Genomic DNA, 22,384 nt, shown 5'->3' with positions numbered 1-22,384 from the left:
TGTGTGTGTGTGTGTGTGTGTTTAGTGCAGTTTAGTGCAGATGTATTGGAGGAGCTGTTTAATCTCACTTAATCCTACAAGGTTCTCCTGTCCTCTGACAACCTCTGCGTAGCTGCGCTGGTCCTGCTGTTGGGCCCTGTGGAGAGGAGGGGGACCAGGTCTGGGCCGTGGGGCTTCCTCTCTGGTCTGGTAGGGGTGGTGGTCTGATGCGGGGTAGTAGGCTGGGCCCGGTCCGGTCTGGCTAAGCCGATGGAAGTGGTGATGGTCTGGTGGTGGGTGGGGCCTGTGGGGTGCGCTGGGTCTGGTGTGGCGTTGAAGGGGCCTGGGGCTTCTTGTTGGTGCAGTGGTCTGGTAGGGGTCTCTGGGTGGTCCTCTGTCCAATACGGCATGAGGTGTTTGTCTACCAAGTGCCACGTCCTTTAGAGACTTGGTAAACATCCCTAATGTCTGTTTCCTCAGATGGGAGTGGTCGTGCAGATGCTCTGGGGTGATTGTTGGGTGGTGAGCAACGTGTACGTTCGGGAGTAGGCCACACCCTCTGGTGATGTCAGCGTTGACTTTCTGAATGGTATGGGGATGAAAGTCTTTGCGGGGCAGCAGAGTGGAGATGGTGATGTGGGAGTTGGGGAACCGCTCAGAGGCCCTCTCTGCTATTCTGTTGACCAGGCTGCCTACTCTCTCCTGCTCCTCTCGCAGGTTGTTGGTGCCGGTGTGAATAATAATGTGGCCTGGTGTGCCAAAGTCAGGCTGGGACAGGATGTGGAGTGCATCCTGTGTTTTTGGGCAACATATTTTGCGCACCTTGTGTTGTGGGAAGAGTTTATCTTCTTGGAGGAATTTCCCATTTGAGTCAATGAGGATGGCCACCTCAGCGGGTTTTACCAGATTATTGCGTTTACGGTCTGGGGCTGGAGTACACAGGGCCTGTGTACATGGAGGGGCGTGTGGGGGTGTGTCAGGGGGGGCCAGAGAGCTTCTCTCTGTAGTAGGTGTTTCCATGTGAGCCTTCTTGTTGACTGGGGGTGTGGGTAAAGTGTTGTCGGTATGGGGGGGGGTTGTGGGTAAAGGTGGGTCAGTGGGGGTGTTAGGGGTGGTGGGGTTGTTAGGGGTGGTGGGGGGCTGCAGCTTCTCTCTAGGAGTCTCTACAGTCTGCTATCTGTGCTGCAGCACCCTCTTGATGCCAGACAACTCCTTTGCCATCTCCTCCTTTACCTGCACCAGCTCTCTCCTCATGGTGGTAAGGCTCTCTCTCAGCTCCTGGACAGAGTTCTTCAGCTGGGTCCTGCACTGGTTGATCTGGTCCTGTAGAAGCTCTGTGTCTGGGCTGGTGGTGGTGTAGCTGAGGGGCTGCTCCTTCAGCTCAGTAACCCATACCTCTATCACAGCCAGCCTGTCTCTCAACAGGCTGATGGTGGTGTGGTCTTGGCTCTGGTGGTTGTAGGCAGGCAGGGGGGAGGATGGTCCTGCTGTTGGGGTGCCTGAGGTGAGGGGAGAGGTCGGGGTGCTGTCCTTTTCTTTGTTGCTTTCCGCTATCTTCGTTAGGGTGGGGAAGTCCTGCACAACAGAGCTGAGTGCAGCCTCACTGCCCTGGACCATGACAGTGCCGTTCTGATACATATTTACCGTCAGAAACCTGTTTTCCTGGTCCTTATCGCTGTCCTCAAAAATGTGGATTTGCCTTCCCTTGCAGATGCCTTTCTTCGTGGTATAGCTGAAATGCCTGGTTACAGCTGCATGCCAGGCAGTAGTGTGGTCTGTGTAAAATAACAGGTTTGTAACAGTCCTGTTTTGTGAGCAGTCGGCAAACAAAGTTTCTGGGTTCTCCCTCAGAATTCTGTGTTTAAAATTGATTCTTCCTTTCTCTGATTTGATTTCTGCTGGGTATTCAAAAAAAAGCGGGGAAAGTCTCTCAGTTTCTGTCGCTGCTAACGCTGCTAGCGCTGCCTCAGTGGCCATGTTGCTATGGTTACCACCAGTAAACAGTTAGAGCAAGACGTTAAGCTAACTGACCGATTTGAATTTGGCTAGCTACCACGATAAAGATTGGTCTTTTAACTCACTCTCTCTCAATCTTTTCCTCCTGTGTTGATCTTCAGTTGTACAATTTGATTACCTATACATTTTTGCTAATTGAATCATGTCAATCTCGCTCTTAACAACCAAAAAGTTATAACAAGTCAGGAGCTGTTCCTCTGCATGACTTCTCTCTCTCTCTCTCGAACATGTATCTGTCGAACATGTTGTGCTAGTCGTTTGCGCCTAGCTTTTGGGTACTCTCTCGCTATACCTAAGCTGTAAGTCGTAATGAAGTTATTTTTAGAATTCTAACACGGCGATTGCATTAAGAACTAGTGTATCTATCATTTCCTATACAACATGTATTTTTTAGTTATGTTTATGAATAGCTATTTGGTCAGAATATGTGTGTCAGAAAAAGCGTCAGAAAAATATCCGGACGTTGTGGGAAAATATGCTACATTAGCACAATGTATAACCACTGATTTCAGCTCTAAATATGCACATATTCGAACAAAACATAAGTGTATGTATAACCTGATGTTATAGGACTGTCATCTGATGAAGAATATCAAGGTTAATCCAAAATGATATATCTTTTGCTGGTTTGTTACGATCGCTAACCTTTGCTACTGGGGAATGGCTTGTGTTTCTGGCTATTGTGGTAAGCTAATATAACGCTATATTGTGTTTTCGCTGTAAAACACTTAATAAATCAGAAATATTGGCTGGAATCACAAGATGCCTGTCTTTCATTTGCTGTACACTATGTATTTTTCAGAAATGTTTTATGATGAGTATTTAGGTATTTGACGTTGGTGTCTCTAATTATTATGGCTGCTTTCGGTGCAATTTCTGATTGTAGCTGCAATGTAAACTATGATTTATACCTGAAATATGCAAATTTTTCATCTGATGAAGTTGTTTGTTGGTTAGTTTGGTTGGTTGGTTCTTGGTTAGTTAGGTTGGCTTTGTGCATGCTACCTGTGCTGTGAAAAATGTCTGTCCTTTTTTGTATTTGGTGGTGAGCAGACATAAATATACGTGCTGTTTTCGCTGTAAAACATTTTAAAAATCAGACATGTTGGCTGGATTCACAAGATGTGTACCTTTCATTTGCTGTATTGGACTTGTTAATGTTTGAAAGTTAAATATTTCAAAAAAATATATTTTGAATTTCACACCCTGCACTTGAGCTGGCTGTTGTCATAAGTGTACCGACGTCAGGCTTGCAGCCAGAAGAAATTAAACGATAATTGCTTTCTCTTTGAACAACAGTTATTTTTGTACAATGATGGAAAAAATGTCTTGGATTGTTTACAACAAATTGCTTTGATGCGGATACAACTTTTGTCCTGAGGTTAATTAAATTTGAACGAGTTGATGTAAAAATACGATAATACATTTACACAACCTCTCATTATTTTCCAAACTGTTAGAAACATTGCAAAAACATGTTTTCCCACTATCTAGTCATACCACAAAGAATAAACACACTCGACTGAGACCAAAGGCACCTTCAGTGGGCATTCCATTGGCCCACAAGTGCCGGATCTAACCATCCAGTGAACCAAGCAAGCTATCCACTAACGCTGATGTTTTGTTGGTGCATGCCAACAAAGTTGCAGCAGACGCGTGATAAATATTAATAATTGTGGTATGGTTGTGTTATTTTTAGTTGATGGGTTGTGCTTAGCATTCAGAGATGCATCAGTGGGGTACTATCATATCTATATCGACTCAAAAAGAGCTGAATAACGTAAAGAGTCACAGTGTGTGTTTGGACCTACAAGAAGCATACAATATGTCAGCAGGGAGTGAACTAGTAGTATTTACAAAACATTTCAACGTCACTATGAACCTAATAAGAGCAGACACAGGTAGGACATGAGGAGGAAGACAAGACCTCCACCTTTTAATGCAGTTCCTTTTCCCCAGAGTTACGAGTCCAGCGAATTAGCTTTCTTTACCAGAACGTCACAGAATACGAACAAGAGGAAGGCCTCAAAGCACAGCGAGTGAGACCACCGCAAATGACAAGGCCAAGGGTACCAATCTCACAGAAAGGTCTCTTCAGGCACTCGCTGTCTTTATTGTTCTCATTCTCTGTGCATTTGTTGTGTCTAACATCTCTTCCTGAGAAATACTGAAGGATGCGTTAAGGAAACCGGAGACCACAGAGACACACAGGCCCAACACCATTCATTCTCCAATGTCATTCTCATTAATGTTGTAAAAACGTTATTTTTTTTTTTTTACTGTACCTCAGATTATTGTGTTATACATTTTCAAAATCAACAAATGTTCGTCATGACAACCAAACGAGTTGGCTATACAGCACAAATAGATCTGGGACCAGGCTACAAAGATGTGTATCCTTTTGAGATACTCCTCAGAAACGGCACATTTAAATCACTGACCTGTTTCACGTCATAGCCCAGAAGAACAAAGTTCAGATCTGGAGAAACTGCAAACTTGGAGGCCTTAAATGTTGCCTGGAAAGAAAGAGAAAAGAGCGGAAAGAGAATGACAGATACTGTGACTGTTCATCTGCAGTTACAGTCCATTCAAATTCTTTGTTTTGAAGCATAAAATACAATGATTTATTGGATTAGCATGAACTACACGTGTATTCAAATGCCACAAGAATGGCATAGTATTATCTTCTCCAACTTATTTAAAACATTGTCTAATTCCAGTCTACAACATTTAGCAAATAAAACAAGATGGCAAGGTGTCACTGGAGGCAGCCACTTGCCGAATGGCACCTTAAGGTGAGCATGTCGTTCTAATGTGAGTTCTCTGGGAAGAGGAGTTGGTATGCACTGAGACGGTAAGTACTCACAAAAGTGGTGTTTTTTAGTAAGAGGTGTGTCTCGTTGCTCTGCGTGTTGGCTTTGAACACGTCACCGTCCCAGCTCCTGAAAATGATCTCCTCATCTGTCAGAGAGAGAGAGGAAAAGAGAGAGAGAGGGAGAAGAGAGAGAAACAGAGAGGACACTGGGTTATAGGTTGCAAGGTGAATAAGTGAAGGGTTAAAGGTGAAGCCAAGGCTGAGACCAAGGGTTTATTTTTAATGCCTGGGTTTGTTTAGGTTTTTATACTGGAGGACCTTGCTCATGAACTGCCTTGAGGTGCTTAACAATGGTTTGCTACATCCAATCTAGTTACTTCATTCATTTAACTTGGCCCGCTGCCAGTAAATTAGAGATGTCACAATGAATGGCTAAGAGTTCCGGTGCTCATACACAATTATGGGCATGGTGCCAAATCTGTTTTTTTTTAAGCATAGCCACTTTGTCTCAGGTATCCTGTATAATGGCATCCCATGTGAGACATCCTTTGTATGAAGCACCAAATATGACTTGTCATTGCAGTGAGAAATTACAACTGCACGAAGAGGTCCGCCCCTGAAGAATTGAGACGCTCAACACTCACAAACTCACTTAGAGAGTATCGGTGACAACTTCGACTTAGTATTATTACACATCAACAGGAAGAAATAGGATGGGAGTTTCGGCCAATATCTTTCATCTCTGGCCAATTTTACAACCTGGGGAGTCCAGGATTTCATTAATGCTTTTGACAGACCAATATCATTACAAAGCCCTCATCTCATATACAGTAAATGTCATTGAATGAGCTCTAAGGCGTCGACCTTGGGCCGGCGGGCTATAAAACAGAGATGACTCGGAATACATTAAAGCACAATGACAGGCAAGTAAACATAAAAGATTGATGGGTGGTTGGCTTATGATCAATAGGAGAAAGAGGGTAGAAGAGAAGAGAAGGGACCAGAATGTTATTAAGTTAGATTTTTAGATGACACTCCTTCTAAGTGTACTTTATAAGAATGTATAAAACTGTCATTGTGATTCATAATTGGTTTGCAGTACGTGACATTGTGCAGTAGCATACTGAATCCACTGTAGCCTACCAAACTGTAAATATTGTGACACACTGTTAGCTTGTAGTCTTGAATCAACCTGTGTTTGGCTGGTATTTATATATTGCATTTGTGCAACATTTGTGCTGTACAGATCGTATGCAGACCATATGGAGTGCCCTTTCGATGCAATGTGTTCAATGTCCCATTTTCCTCTGTACATGTTTTATTGATACTTTTCACCCCAGAAATGTTTGTTGGTATTTTCCTTTGTGACGCAGTATTAAAAAAAAATCCTTTGTCAAATTTGTCAGACAATCCACATGTTATGGAGGCCTGTGATAAAGCACCGAGGCAGATCGGATTTGTGCTTATGATTTGTGTGCTCTGCTCAGAAACGGTGATGTACCTTCAAGGCAACCGTCACATCCACTTGCCATCTGCCAGTGTGTCGACAAAAGAAGTTTCATCCAGAACTTTATGAATAGTGTCCTTATGTGAAAGCAATTTGACAAAGTATTTTTTATACTGTGTCACAAAGGAAACACTGCCAAACACTGCCAAACACTGCCAAAAAACAGCTACTTTTCAGTTTCCCCCTACCCACTCAGACCACTCCCAGACAGTCCTAGCTAAATTCTTGCTTGAGAAAAATGCAAGGTTTTGTTTCTTTTTGACAATATTATTTTAAAATAATCCAAATGGTGACAGATTTGAATGTGAATAGTCAAAAATCCACATTTTTAAAAAATGTGTTTTTTTCCCCATCAGTGGTATGTTTCCACCAAACGGACTTGTTGCGGATAAAATCAGTGCGTGATGACGTAGTGCACACAAATTTTTACTTTTTCACATAAGTTTTGATGTACCAAATAAAAATCTAAAGTTCAATGTGTTCCCATCGTATTTTAACTCTACCGATAGTTAAGTCACATTAACTGTGGTGTTAAATAGCAAATGTCTTCGCATGTGCGCTCTGGCCGACAGCTCTCAGATGCTGTGCGGGTCGGCTGTGCGGGTCGGCTAGTCTACATGATGAGATTATTAAGGATAAGAGCGAGAATATGTTTCTTTTTCAAACGGCAGTCAAGCATCGATCATCATGTCATCAGAATAAGACCACCAATATGTATTGGAATGGAGTATCAACATCACTGTGCACTTTCACCACCCTGTGAAGTTTGTCGTAATATATTTCATCTGCAGCTCGTGATGGACGGACCACACAGACCATATCGTCATGTGACTAAGTTTACTTCGATATGAGTGTATCAATATTTGCACATAAAGGCATTTCCACTGCCAATTCTCGCGGCAGGTAGCCTAGTGGTTAGAGTGTTGGACTAGTAACCGAAAGGTTGCAAGATCGAACCCCCAAGCCGACAAGGTAATAATCTGTCGGTCTGCCCCTGAACAAGGCAGTTAACCCACTGTTCCTAGGCCGTCATTGAAAATAAGAATTTGTTCTTAACTGACTTGCCTAGTTAAATAAAGGTAAAATAATAATCAATTTCACTGACACAGTAAGATCCCACCATGTCGAACGAACAAGTTATCTGTCGGCTTTTATACAATTGTACCGAAACTTCCTGTTTCCATCACAGGTGTATATATGGTATAGTTGTTACTCAGAAATTATTTGATATTGACATAGAAACGGCTGCATTGGACTTTTAAGAATGTCAGTGAAGTAATTCGCAGTACTTCAGGGGTTTGCACTCAGGCAGTTGTGAGGAGCGCTCTTTAAAATTGAAGGATGAATAGTGAGGCGCCATCTTTCAGGTGTGGAAAATAGAGCATGACCGCAAGGAGACAGCAGCATGTCCTGGCCTGTCAGAAGACTGAGATGCTGAGTGAAGTGACAAGCTGACAGCACCCATACAGACAGGCCAAACTCAAACTCCTAGACAGAGAGACTAAGAAGGGGAGGAGTGCCTTGTCATGAAAGGTGCTATTTGTGATGCTTTATTCATGATATTTTGAAAAGACTCTCCTTCAGATAATGTGGATGAAAGGATACAGTGATTTGGGAGTGTTATAAATTGGTCTGACCCCTTCACATCTGCAACACCGCTTCTGACACTAGCCACAGCCTGACAGTGCTCTAATACAGTCTTCGCTTCACACACTGTAAACACAAACAAGCGAAAGCAGCAGTGATTTGCAAGCTTCAACTTAACGCATTAAATCCCTCTCGGATCTTCCGGATCTTGAGTTGTTAATGGTTGCAGATGGTACATGCCAGACCGTTCTGGCTCCGGAGTAGTGAATGTATGAGGAGGGAACGATTTATAAGCAAGAATGCTGGTTCCCAACGAAGCAAGAATTCCCATAGATTACAGTAATGTATTCTATCATTGTCCTCTGCTGGTGATATGATTAATTTACACTCCACTGGTGGTATTTAAACAGTGATTGTATCAATGTTACCTTCTCATGCATCCTCTTTCAAGGCTTGTATTTGCTTTAAAGGCTCCGATAGGGCTTGAAATTAGTTTGTTTCAGTATAATGTTCAAAATTGTGTAATACAGTTTATTTTCTTTCATGTGTTTGCTTATCTGCTGCAGTAAGGTTAACTATTTCATGCCCATGTGGAGAAGATTAACCATTTCCGGCCTCTCTGAATTAATTTTACATTAGCACATTCCTTAACAGCATGAATATGTAATATCAGACAAACAGCAGCAGTGATGGTAGTTTGGTACCGTTAAAGGCTTCGGAATATGCCAGCGCAATTCATCCTAAAGGCAGAACAATGTTCCTCAGAGATATACAGTATGTCGTTTCCATTGGAATTCTAATTCAGATTTTGAATGGTATGCCGATGAACAAACCACACCAGAGACAATTGGCAGAAACAAATGTACTTTGTCAGCTCAGAACGCATACAAAAATCTTCAAAGGACACAATTCTTTGAGAGCGTTTGCTGCCTGTGCCATTTCTCCTCGAAAGCTTTTTGATGTTTACTTTTGGGCATTGTGATGTTCTGTGTGGAAACTAAAGAGCAGACGGGTGATGTTTACAAATCTTGATTTAGAGGCACACGTCTCCAGCGCAGATAGCACGCAGATTCTATGAATATGATGTGCTCAGTCAATAGAGGAGACTAAAATTCGAGGAGCAACAGGTCCCAATAATGGCTGCTCAGCATTCATAGCAAATGGAAACAAAATACATTTGAGACAGATACAATGGTATTACAGATATGAGCGACATTAGATATGTAGCGTTATGAATATACTGCATAAACATACCATTGATCCACTTAGCATCAGGGTCATGCACCTGGAACTCTCGTTGAAAGAGGTCATCCAGGGTCAATTGGGTGCCTAAAGACTTCGCGCCATCATCTGTGAAGAAATGACACAAAGTCTTCAAATAGACATAGAGAACACTTTTACTCACAATTGACAGTTAGCTAAGGCCATTCCCAGAATGTTGGGCAATCAATCGCAGCGTTCCAATGTACAGAAACTGTCAACATTCACATTTAAATCACATGAAAGCCAGTGAGGGCTGTGGCAAAAACGGAGAGTTTTCTTTTTTTTTTAAACAAATGTTTAAATTGCTAAATAATTGAACAGTGCACCAGGAGGATTTTTCTAAAGCGGAATTATAATTGTAGTACATTGCTTGCTTGCTAGCTCAGCTGATGAGCTGACCACCAAACATTGCTATCGCTAGCTAGTTAGGTAGCCACTTAATATAAATAAAATCTTAAAACGTACGTTTTGTCACATCAGGATATGATTTGAGAGCACTAGTTTGCTCCAAAAGTGGTTATAGCTTTGACTGCATGCTGACAGTGGATTCAGAGCCATTCAGTAGTGTGTCCATCCACTCTGCCCAGAGTGGGTGAAAACGCGCTTTGGTGATGCCATTTCACTTCCTTATGTTATAAATTCATGTTCTGAATCATTCTTTCTCTAAGATACTGTATCTTTACCATTATATCAAAAAAGTTGGATTTCGAAACGTAATACATCCAATAATGAGCACCGAGCTCTGTTGACAGAGCAGAGCGGTGCAGGTTTATCATAACTTTTGAGGTTGCCATCTTCAAAGTTGTTTCCGCGGGTTGCGAAAAGCTAAATTCGCATGACATGAGCTGAATTAAATGTTAAAGGCTTTGAAAATATAAAGCTTGGTATATAATCAGTCGGTTGACATTTATGTGAGAACAGGAATTTTGAATGAATATGAAAGCGCACATTAACATATGAAAATACTACATGTCATGGCTCAAAATCGATATCCATTTTACCTCTATTATTGTTTTGTGTCCTGTGGATTCGAGAAGAAACATGACGAGTTCAACGGGATAGTGAGCCTATCAGGTAGTGCATTAGCCTTCATTCCCGCACAGAATCCAGCCTAGCTGACACAATTAAATGTTCTTGATTTTTTTAGCTCTATTTTTCTCTTGATTTAGTCACTGTAAATCTGTCCATCCTACAAGTGTAAAAACTCCAATAACCAGTGTTGGAAAAAGTACCCAATTGTCATACCTGAGTAAAAGTAAAGATACCTTAATAGAAAATGACTCAAGTAAAAGTGAAAGTCACCCAGTAAAATACTACTTGAGTAAAAGTCTAAAAGTATTTGGTTTAAATATACTTAAGTATCAAAAGTAAATGTAATTGTAAAAATGTACTTTAGTGTCAAAAGTAAAAGTGAAAGTATAAATAATTTCAAATTCCAAACCAGATGGCAAAATTGTTAGTAATTTTTTTATTTGGCACACTCCAACATTCAGACATCATTCAGAAACAGAGCATTTGTTTTTAATGAGACCGCCAGACGAGAGGTAGTATTTGTATTTATTATGGATCCCCATTAGCTGCTGCCAAAGCAGCAGCTACTCTTCCTGGTCTTCCATACTACTTCTGGCGCCGACAGAGATGGCCGCCTCGCTTCGCGTTCCTAGGAAACTATGCAGTATTTTGTTTTTTTACGTGTTATTTCTTACATTGGTACCCCAGGTAATCTTAGGTTTTATTACATACAGTCGGGAGGAACTACTGGATATAAGAGCAACGTCAACTCACCATCATTACGACCAGGAATACGACTTTCCTGAAGCGGATCCTGTGTTTTGCCCACCACCCGGGACAATGGATCGGATCCCAGCCGGCGAACCAATACAACGACGCCGTAAAAGGGGCAGACGAAGCGGTCTTCTGGTCAGGCTCCGGAGACAGGTACATCGCGCACCGCTCCCGAGCATACTACTCGCCAATGTCCAGTCTCTTGACAACAAGGTTGATGAGATCCGAGGGTAGCATTCCAGAGAGACATCAGAGACTGTAACGTTCTTTGCTTCACGGAAACATGGCTCACTCGAGACACGCTATCGGAGTCGGTACAGCCAGCTGGTTTCTCACGCATCGCGCCGACAGAAACAAACATCTTTCTGGTAAGAAGAGATGGCGGGGGGGTATGCCTTATCATTAACGAGACGTGGTGTGGTCATAACAACATACAGGAACTCAAGTCCTTCTGTTCACCTGACTTAGAATTCCTCACAATCAAATGTCGACCGCATTATCTACCAAGAGAATTGTCTTCGATTAAAATCACAGCCGCATATATTCCCCCCCAAGCAGACACATCGATGGCCCTGAACAAACTTTGTTTGACTCTATGTAAACTGGAAACCACATATCCTGATGCTGCATTCATTGTAGCTGGGGATTTAGAAAGGCTAATCTGAAAACAAGACTCCCTAAATTCTATCAGCATATCGATTGTGCTACCAGGGCTGGTAAAACCCTGGATCATTGTTATTCTAACTTCCACGACGCATGTAAGGCCCTCCCCCGCCCTCCTTTCGGAAAAGCTGACCACGACTCCATTTTGTTGCTTCCGGCCTATAGACAGAAACTAAAACAGGAAGCTCCCGCTCTCAGGTCTGTTCGACGCTGGTCCGACCAATCTGATTCCACGCTTTAAGATTGCTTTGATCACGTGGATTGGGATATGTTCCGCATTGCGTCAAACAACAACATTGACGAATACGCTGATTCGGTGAGCGAGTTCATTAGCAAGTGCATTGGCGATGTCGTACCCACAGCAACTATTAAAACATTCCCCAACCAGAAACCGTGGATTGATGACAGCATTCGCACGAAACAAAGCGCGAACCACTGCTTTTAACCAGGGCAAGGTCACCAGAAAAATGACCGAATACAAACAGTGTAGCTATTTCCTCCGCAAGGCAATCAAACAAGCTAAGCGTCAGTATAGAGACAAAGTAGAGTCGCAATTCAAAGGCTCAGACACAAGAGGTATGTGGCAGGGTCTACAGTCAATCCCGGATTACAAAAAGAAAAAAGCCCCGTCGTGGACCAAGATGTCTTGCTCCCAGACAGACTAAATAACTTATTTGCTCGCTTTGAGGACAATATAGTGCCACTGACACGGCCCGCTACCAAAACCTGCGGACTCTCCTTCCCTGCAGCCGACGTGAGAAAAACATTTAAACGCGTTAACCCTCGCAAGGCTGCAGGCCCAGACGGCATCCCCAGTCGCATCCTCAGAGCATGCGCAGACCAGCTGGATGATGTGTTTACGGACATATTCAATCAATCCTTATCCCAGTCTGCTGTTCCCACATGCTTCAAGAGGGCCACCATTGTTCCTGTTCCCAAGAAAGCTAAGGTAACTGAGCTAAACGACTACCGCCCCGTAGCACTCACTTCCGTCATCATGAAGTGCTTTGAGAGACTAGTCAAGGACCATATCACCTCCACCCTACCTGACACCCTAGACCCACTCCAATTTGCTTACCGCCCCAATAGGTCCACAGACGACGCAATCGCAACCACACTGCACACTGCCCTAACCCATCTGGACAAGAGGAATACCTATGTGAGAATGCTATTAATCGACTACAGCTCAGCATTTAACACCTTAGTACCCTCCAAACTCGTCATCAAGCTCAAGACCCTGGGAATCGACCCCGCCATGTGCAACTGGGTACTGGACTTCCTGACGGGCCGCCCCCAGGTGGTGAGGGTAAGTAACAACATCTCCACCCCGCTGATCCTCAACACTGGGGCCCCACAAGCGTGCGTTCTGAGCCCTCTCCTCTACTCCCTGTTCACCCACGACTGCGTGGCCATGCACGCCTCCAACTCAATCATCAAGTTTGCAGACGACACTACAGTGGTAGGCTTGATTACCAACAACGACGAGACGGCCTACAGGGAGGAGGTGAGGGCCCTCGGAGTGTGGTGTCAGGAAAATAACCTCACACTCAACGTCAACAAAACAAAGGAGATGATCGTGGACTTCAGGAAACAGCAGAGGGAGCACCCCCCTATCCACATCGACGGGACAGTAGTGGAGAGGGTAGAAAGTTCCTCGGCGTATACATCACGGACAAACTGAATTGGTCCACCCACACAGACAGCATGGTGAAGAAGGCGCAGCAGCGCCTCTTAAACCTCAGGAGGCTGAAGAAATTTGGCTTGTCACCAAAAGCACTTTTACAGATGCACAATCGAGAGCATCCTGTCGGGCTGTATCACCGCCTGGTACGGCAGCTGCTCCGCCCACAACCGTAAGGCTCTCCACAGGGTAGTGAGGTCTGCGCAACGCATCACCGGGGGCAAACTACCTGCGCTCCAGGACACCTACACCAACCGATGTCACAGGAAGGCTATAAAGATCATCAAGGACAACAACCACCCGAGCCACTGCCTGTTCACCCTGCTATCATCCAGAAGGCGAGGTCAGTACAGGTGCATCAAAGCAGGGACCGAGAGACTGAAAATCAGCTTCTATCTCAAGGCCATCAGACTGTTAAACAGCAATCACTAACATTGAGTGGCTGCTGCCATACATGTAAAAAATGTATCACTAGCCACTTTAAACAATGCCACTTAATATAATGTTTACATGCCCTACATTACTCATCTCATTGTTTATACTGTACTCGATACCATCTACTGCATCTTGCCTATGCCGTTCTGTACCATCACTCATTCATATATCTTTATGTACATATTCTACATCCCTTTACACTTGTGTGTATAAGGTAGCTGTTGTGAAATTGTTAGGTTAGATTACTCGTTGGTTATTACTGCATTGTCGGAACTAGAAGCACAAGAATTCCGCTACACTCACATTAACATCTGCTAACCATGTGTATGTGACAAATAAAATTTGATTTGATTTGATTTGGGTCCAGCAAAATTAAGGCAGTTTATACAATTTTAAAACATTACAATACATTCACAGATTTCACAACACACTGTCTGCCCTCAGGCCCCTACTCCCCACCACTACAGTACTAAATCCATGTGTATGTATAGTGTGTGTGTGTGTGTGTTCTGAGCGAATTGCAATTTTCCTAAGTCCTTTTTTGTGGCACCTGACCACACGACTGAACAGTAGTCAAGGTCAGACAAAACTAGGGCCTGTAGAACCTGCCTTCTTGATAGTGTTGTTGATAGTGTGCAGAGCATCACTTAATTATAGACAGACTTCTTCCCAGCTTAGCAACTACTGCATCAATACGTTTTGACCATGACAGTTTACAATCTAGGGTTACTCCAAGCAGTTTAGTCATCTCAACTTGCTCAATTTCCATATTATTTATTACAAGATTTAGTTGAGGTTTAGGGTTTAGTGGGTGTTTTGTTCCAAATACAATGCTTTTAGTTGTTCCAAATACAATGCTTTTAGTTTTAGAAATATTTAGGGATAACTAGTAGAGATGACCAGGGATGTTTTCTTGATAAGTGCCTGAATTTGAGCATTTCTGTCCTGCTAAGCATTCAAAATGTAACGAGTACTTTTGGGTGTCAGGGAAAATGTAAGGCGTAAAAAGTCCATAATTTTCTTTTGGAATGTAGTGAAGTAAAAGGTGTCAATAATATAAATCCCTGCAACAGATACAATTATATTTTGGCTTATGGCCAGATCCAGGGACGCGACTTTGACTGGGGACATGTCCTCCCCCACATTCTGAAATTGCATTTTTGCAATGTGATACAAAATGAGGCAACAGTGTGCTTTAGGACCATCAGAGCGGTCGGGTAGGCCGTTTGTCTGACTGGATTAATATTAATTAATATTAATTTAACAATTAAATGTAATATTAATATTAATATTAATATTAACGATTATTATTTTAGAACTGGGGCCTCTCCAAAAAATTGTCTAAATTGTCAATGAACTTCAAATTGATAGAGGAACCATAGGATTCAAGCCAGCAGTGTAGCCAGATGAGACAACTAAAGTGTTCCATTCCGTGACCTATTGTTGGTATAGGCCCGGAAATGAGAACCCGATTGTCTGTCTCCTTTAGCCTGTCTATGAAACCTTTGAATACATGTTTTAATTGCTACAATTTATGAAGATTTATATTGTTTGTACCATCATGAATGTCTACTGTGTGAGCATTCAGGTGCTTCTGCATCACAATAGGGACCTGGTGATCTATGTCACAAACACGGGATCCAGGGAAGCAGTTTGTCTTGCTTCCGGGACCACCACATCCCTAACTATGGACAAGGAGAGGGTCGCTGCCCCCCCCCCCCCCCCCCCCCCCCCCCGACTGGTGTCTGGGGTACTTGCTCTTTAAGGGCCGGTTTCCCAGGCACAGATTAAACCTATAAAATTGCCAGTGTAGAATTCTCCTACAATAACCCATGTACTGTATAGCCTACAATATGTATTCCATTTAATTCACACTTAATAGACAATTAAGACATTTTAATTTGTTTGGTGACAACAATAACACAGACAAGACAAAATGGAGGCTATAACATGGGACACAACATTACAGTAACATTTAGATAAATGCATTAGCTATATTGTTACAAGTGGGATATTTCATTTATTTTGTTAGAAATGTAGATCACATGTAGGACTATGTAATTAGATTGTAAGGATGTGCGGATAAATATGTATTTTAGCTCTAAATAGTCATCCACCTAAAACATGCATTGATAATAACCAATGATAGGTTGTGACATCAACCATATACTGTATGAGCATGTAGTGCCTTTTATTTCCAAAAGAAATAACAATAAGAAATTGTCTCCCACAATGCTTTGGTTCCGACTTCAGGTTGCAGTTTGTGAGGAGCAACTGCCGAAATTATAAATCGACTGCAGTTGAAAGTTCATGACCTTTGATCACATGGTTGTGGTAAAGGTCATGCAGTTAACAAGTCAGATTTTTTTTAACCCAAAATCCAACACACTTTGAAAAGTGGTGACCAACGTTGGTCAAAGTCTTGACCAAAGTTATCCGCTCGAATGCGCCCATTGTCTCTGAAAATGGTCATCATCCCAGAGTATTCCCGCACAATTAAATAACCTCCATTTGCTTAATAGAAAGACAATGGAGTGTTGAACTTTTAACTTACTGTAGATCTCATTCCTTTCAATAGGGATTAATGAAAGGTGTTCATTTTAAATTGTAAGACTAAATTATAAGCAGGTAGCTAGTCGTCTGTTTTAGAAAACATGCATTTATTGAGAATGGTGAAAAGTTAAAACCAAGGTCTTCTTTTAAAATGATTCGAATCAGGTTTTGAGGTTATATGTAAAAGAAAATATCTCCAGGAATTTACTTTTGGAAAGAAGAGCGATGGCCAGTCCAATGAGTGACAGTATGACCACGATGACCAGCAGAGAGATGGCGATACCTTTCCAGTTCCTGTCTGGACCAAAATCCGGCACATCCTTCAGAGAGAGAGAGAGATAGAAAGAGGGAGGAAGAGAGAGAGAAAAGGTTAATATTCATAAAGAATTTGTAGCAAGTTGAAGGTAGAAGTGGAAACAAAAAAGAAACATCTCCCAACCGGACAGTCGGTCCATAACGCCAGAGACGAAGGCGAAGGCGAAGCGAGAGGATTTACTCTGCCCAAAATTCAGTCTGTTTGAGATAAGCTCTTTTTTGTATGGAGGTCTATGAGAGTGTTGAAATTACGTGAGACTTTTTTGATCAAATAGAAGTTTTGAAATATTTAGGCTGTTACAAATGTAATGATATAAATGGATGCACACGGCATTCCGGAAAACTTTGAGATTACACTTAACAAAAATATAAACACAACATGTAAAGTGTTGGTCCCAGTTCAATGAGCTGAAATAAAAGATCCCAGAAATGTTCCATACGCACAAAAAGCTTATTTCTCTCAGCTTTTGTGAGCATTTCTCCTGGTCTGGGACAAGGTAGCACGTCCGGTGAACAGGTCAGGGTTCCATAGCCACAGGCAGAACAGTTCAAACTGGCGCAGCAGGGCGACAAGGTAGCACGTCTAATGAGCAGGTCAAGGTTCCATAGCCACAGGAAAAATAGCAGAAACTGGATCAGCAGCACGACTAGGTGGACGGGATGGAGACATCCAGGAGTTGTCAGGCCAGGTAGTCCTGACGCAATGTTCCAGGGCTCATGCCCTCAGGGAGGGGAGAGAGAGCGGAAAATTAGAGGGAGCATACCTAAGATCCCACATGACACCAGATAAGACAGGATAATTACACCAGATAGGGTGGACTGACCCTAGCCCCCCGGCACATAGTCTCCAGTATCTATGATGCAATAGTCTGAGACAGGAGGGGTCGGGGGACAATGTGGCTCTGTCTGATGATACCCCTCGGACAAGGCCGACCATGCAGGACATAACCCCACCCACGTTGCCAAAGCAAAGCCCCCATACAACTAGAGGGATATCAACAGACCACCAACGTACTACCTTGAGGCTGAGTATAGCCCATGCAGATCTCCCCCACCGCACTAGCCCAAAGGGGCACAAAACCGGACAGGAAGATCATGTCAGTGACTCAACCCGCTAAAGTCGAGTATAGTGGGGGAAAAAGCCTGGCACAACTTGACATACCCCTCCTTGGGACAAGAGGGGAGAGCACTAGTAAGCCAGTGGCTCAGCCCCTGTAATAGGGTCAGAGGCAGAGAATACCAGTGGAGAGAAAGGAGCCAGCCAGGCAGAGACAACAAGGGCGGTTCGTCACTCCAGTGCCTTGCCGTTCACCTTCCACGCCTGGGCCACACTACACTAAATCATAGGACCTACTGAAGAGATTAATCTTCAGTAAATACTAAAAGGTTGAGAACGAGTCTGCGTTTCTCACATGGATAGGCAGACTATTCCATAAAAATGTAGCTCTATAGGAGAAACCTCTGTCTCCAGCTGTTTGTTTAGAAATTCTAGGGACAATGAGGAGGCCTGCATCTTGTGACCATACCGTACATGTAGGTATGTATTGCAGGACCAAATCGGAGAGATAGGTAGGAGCAAGTCCATATAATGCTTTGTAGGTTAGCAGTAAAATCTTGAAATCAGAACTAGCCTTAACAGGAGCCAGAGGCTAGCACTGGAGTAATATGATTGAATTGTTTTGTTCTGGTCAAGATTATAGTAGCCGTATTTAGCCCTAACTGAAGTATATTTTGTGTTTTATCCGGGTAGAGTAGAGCATTGTAGTAGTCTAATCTAGAAGTGACAAAAGCATGGATTAGCTTTCTGCATAATTTCTGGACAAAACGTTTCAGATTTCTGCAATCTTACGAAGATGGAACAAAGCTGTGCTTTAAATATTCTTGATATGTTCATTAAAAGAGAGATCAGGGTACAGAGTTCCACCGAGGTCCTTATCAGGAGTATTCTTTAGTCATTACTTTAAACATATAAATCTCTATCAGTCCTTCACTGTTTCATTTGAGATGACTGTGCACCCATCCAGATTAATTGTCAGATCAAACAGCAGATATCTTTGTTTCTTGGGATATCTTTGTTCCAATAACTAGTATCTCTGTTTTGTCCGAGTTTAAAAGTAAAACATTTGCTGCCATCCACTTCCTTATGTCTGAAACACAGGCTTCCATCGTAGGACATTTTGGGGCTTCACCATGTTTCATCAAAATGTACAGCTGTTTGTTGTCCACATAGCAGTGAAAATTGACATTGTGTTTCTGAATGACATCACCAAGAGGTACTATAGAATATATAGTGAAAACAATAGTGGTCCTAAAATGGAACCTTGAGGAACACCAAAACTTACCATTGATTTGTCAGAGGACTAACCATCCACAGAGACAAACTGATATCTTTCTGACAGATAAGATCTAAACCAGGCAAGAATATGTCCGTGTAGACCAATTTGGGTTTCCAATCTCTCCAAAAGATTGTGATTATCGATGGTGTCAAAAGCCGCACTAAATTCTAGGAGCACAAGGACAGATAAACAGGCTTGGTCTGACGCCATTAATTAAAGGTTAATTTACCACCTTCACAAGTGGGGTCTCAGTATCAGTAAAGTCTGGATCTTTACTTATACATTATTTGTCTTCAGGAAGGCAGTGAGTTGCTGCGCAACAGCTTTTTCTAAAACGTTTGAGAGGAATGGGAGACTCGATATAGGCCGATTAGTTTTTAAAAATTTAAATAGGCACAGACACGGTCTCAATGGGAAAGCTAGTGGTACTCTCCACTAAGCTGGCAGGCTGGCTAACATTCTGCTGCCTGCCCTGCACCCTCACTCATTGTGGAGCAAGAGGAGTTAGAGCCTTGTCTATGTTGATAAATAAGATGAGAGCACCCCTTCAGCTTGGATGGAGTCTGTCACTCCTCAGCAGGCCAGCCTTGTTCCTGTTTGTCCGGGAATCCTAGAAAGAGGGACAGTTATCTTAAAATTCTATATTTTGGGAGTGGCAGAAAACAGTTTTCAACGGGCGATTTAGTTGTGTGAGTGCTATAGAGCACATCACTCCCATAACTGGGAGGGGGCCAGAGACAATTTCTCGATACCAACTCATCTTTCTAGCTAAGTTACACGCTGAATTTATGTTGCGCTTGGTGACCTCTGACTGTTTCATTCTAACATCATTGGTGCTGACAATATCCCTACACCATCTACACTCGCCAATTTTAGCCTCAGCCAGCACCATCTTCAGATTAGCCTTTACGTCGGTAGCCCTGCCCCCTGGTAAACTATGTAGGATCGCTGGATGATTCTTTTGAAGTCTAATATTGCAGGTAATGAAATTTCCAATGACTAGGGTTTTCAATTTGTCAGAGCTAAATGGTGGGAGGCTTCGATGGCTCAGACCCCGTAACGGGTGAGGAGAGTCCTGAGAAAGCTTGGGCTCTGAATCCGACTCGTTACTTAATAATGGGGAAAACAGGTTGAAAGTTTTTAATCGGCTGAATGAGCGACACCGGTTGATCATGCAGACAGCATTACTTTCCAGAAGCCATGAGAAAATTGCGGGGACTGGGCAGGGGGATTAACACTACTACCTGTATTGACTTGTGGCACAGATGCTGTATGCTTTCCTACACATAAATTGCTCTTGCCTAACGATTACGTCTGAAGCCGAGATTGCACCTTGGCTATCCTTCCCATAAGGCGATAGTTCTCCTGTATATTATGAGTACAGCGACTGCAATAACAAGACATGTTACTTAGCTTTTTTCGGCCGGAGGAGGTCCTGCAGATCTATGTGCAGATAAAGCGTCCGGGGTGAAAAAGTTGAATTAAAAAAGTTGTGTGAGGACAAAACTAATACGTTGGTAAACTTAATAAATCCAGAGTTCGATTAAATAGTTCTAAACAGTAAAAAGTGAAAAAGTTGTACAGGTAGCCAAGCAGCAACAAACAGAACAGCAGTGTGGAAACAAGGTGGAAGTGCATTGCATCACCAGTCATGTGATGACCAGAGGAAGAGCAGATCGTGGCCAATCCTTTGAGTATGGGAGTTGGACCTGAGCATCCACCTGACAGGTGTGGCATGTCAAGAAGCTGATTAAACAGCACGATCATTACACATGTGCACCTTGTGCTGGGGACAATAAAAGGCCACTCTAAAATGTGCAGTTTTGTCACACAACACAATGCCATAGATGTCTCAAGTTGGGGGAGTGTGCAATTGGCATGCTGACTGCAGAAACGTCCAACAAGCCTGTTGCCAGAGAATTAAATGTTCATTTCTCTACCATAAGCCGCCTCCGACATTGTCTTAGAGAATTTGGTAGCACGTCCAACCCGCCTCACAACCGCAGACCACGTGTAACCATGCCAGCCCATGATCTCCAAATCCAGCTGCTTCATCTGCGGGATTGTCTGAGACAAGCCACCCGGACAGCTTATGAAACTGTGGGTTTGCACAATTGAAGAATTTGTGCAGAAACGGTCTCAGGAAAGCTCATTTGCGTGCATGCCACCCTCAACAGGGTCTTGACCTAACTGCAGTTCGGGCAAATGCTCACATTCGATGGCCATCCTTGAAGTGTGCCTTCACAGATGAATACAGGTTTCAACTGTACCGGGCAGATTGCGTTGTGTATGTTTGGCGTTGTGTGGGCGAGCGGGGTTATGGTATGGGCAGGCATAAGCTACGGACAAAGAACACAGTTCCTTTTTATCCAAGGCAATTTGAATGCACAGAGATACCGTGACGAGATCCTGAGGCCCATTGTCGTGGCATTCATCCGTTGCCATCACCTCATGTTTCTTCATGATAATGCACAGCCCCATGTCGCAAGGATCTGTACACAACTCCTGGAAGCTGAAAATGTCCCAGTTCTTCCATGGCATGCTTACTCAAGAGACATGTCACCCATTTAGCATGTTTGGAATGCTCTGGATTGACTTGACCAGCAGCATGTTCCAGTTCACACCAATATCCAGCAACTTCACACCACCATTGAAGAGGAGTGGAACAACATTCCACAGGCCACAATCAACTCTATGTGAAGGAGATGTGTCATGCTGTGTGAGGCAAATGTTGGTCACACCAAATACTGACAGCTTTTCTGATCCATGCCACTACTTTTTAAATTTTTATTACTGTATCTGTGACCAGCAGATACAGTTGAAGTTGGAAGATTACATACACCTTAGCCTAAAACATTCAAACTCAGTTTTTCACAATTCCTGACATTTAATCCTAGTAGAAATGCTCTGTCTTAGGTCAGTTAGGATCACCACTTTATTTTAAGAATGTGAAATGTCAGAATAATAGTAGAGAGAATTATTTATTTCAGATTTTATATCTTTCATCACGTTCCCAGTGGGTCAGAAGTGTACATACACTCAATTAGTATTTGGTAGCATTTGCCTTTAAATTGTTTGACTTGGGTCAAATGTTTCAGGTATCCTTCCACAAGCTTCCCACAATATGTTGGGTGAATTTTGTCCCATTCCTCCTGACAGAGCTGGTGTAACTGAGTCAGGTTTGTACTCCTCCTTGCTCGCACACGTTTTTTCAGTTCTGACCAGAAATTTTCTATAGGATTGAGGCAGGGCTTTGTGATGGCCACTCCAATACCTTTACTTTGTTGTCCTTAGGCCATTTTGCCACAACTTTGGAAGTATGCTTGGAGTTATTGTCCATTTGGAAGACCCATTTGCGACCAAGCTTTAACTTCCTGACTGATGTCTTGAGATGTTGCTTCAATATATCCACATAATTGTCCTCCCTCATGGTGCCATCTATTTTGTGA

General features: G+C 43.0%; 1 protein-coding gene across 1 annotated transcript in view; it reads right to left on the bottom strand.

Moving 5' to 3' along the window:
• LOC129821388 (inactive dipeptidyl peptidase 10-like) overlaps positions 1-22,384 on the bottom strand; it is a 245,580-nt gene that overhangs the window by 62,523 nt on the left and 160,673 nt on the right. The window contains exons 2-5 of the mRNA XM_055879018.1: positions 16,493-16,604; positions 9,159-9,254; positions 4,862-4,956; positions 4,437-4,511 (exon numbers count right to left, since the gene is read on the bottom strand). Coding sequence (XP_055734993.1) covers positions 4,437-4,511; positions 4,862-4,956; positions 9,159-9,254; positions 16,493-16,604 — 378 coding nt within the window. The remainder of the gene's footprint in view (positions 1-4,436; positions 4,512-4,861; positions 4,957-9,158; positions 9,255-16,492; positions 16,605-22,384) is intronic.

Source organism: Salvelinus fontinalis, chromosome 23, assembly GCF_029448725.1.
Source record: "Salvelinus fontinalis isolate EN_2023a chromosome 23, ASM2944872v1, whole genome shotgun sequence".
Classification (NCBI taxonomy): domain Eukaryota; kingdom Metazoa; phylum Chordata; class Actinopteri; order Salmoniformes; family Salmonidae; genus Salvelinus; species Salvelinus fontinalis.
Note: the sequence above shows the minus strand (reverse complement) of the source record. Positions and strands in the feature narration are given on the sequence as shown.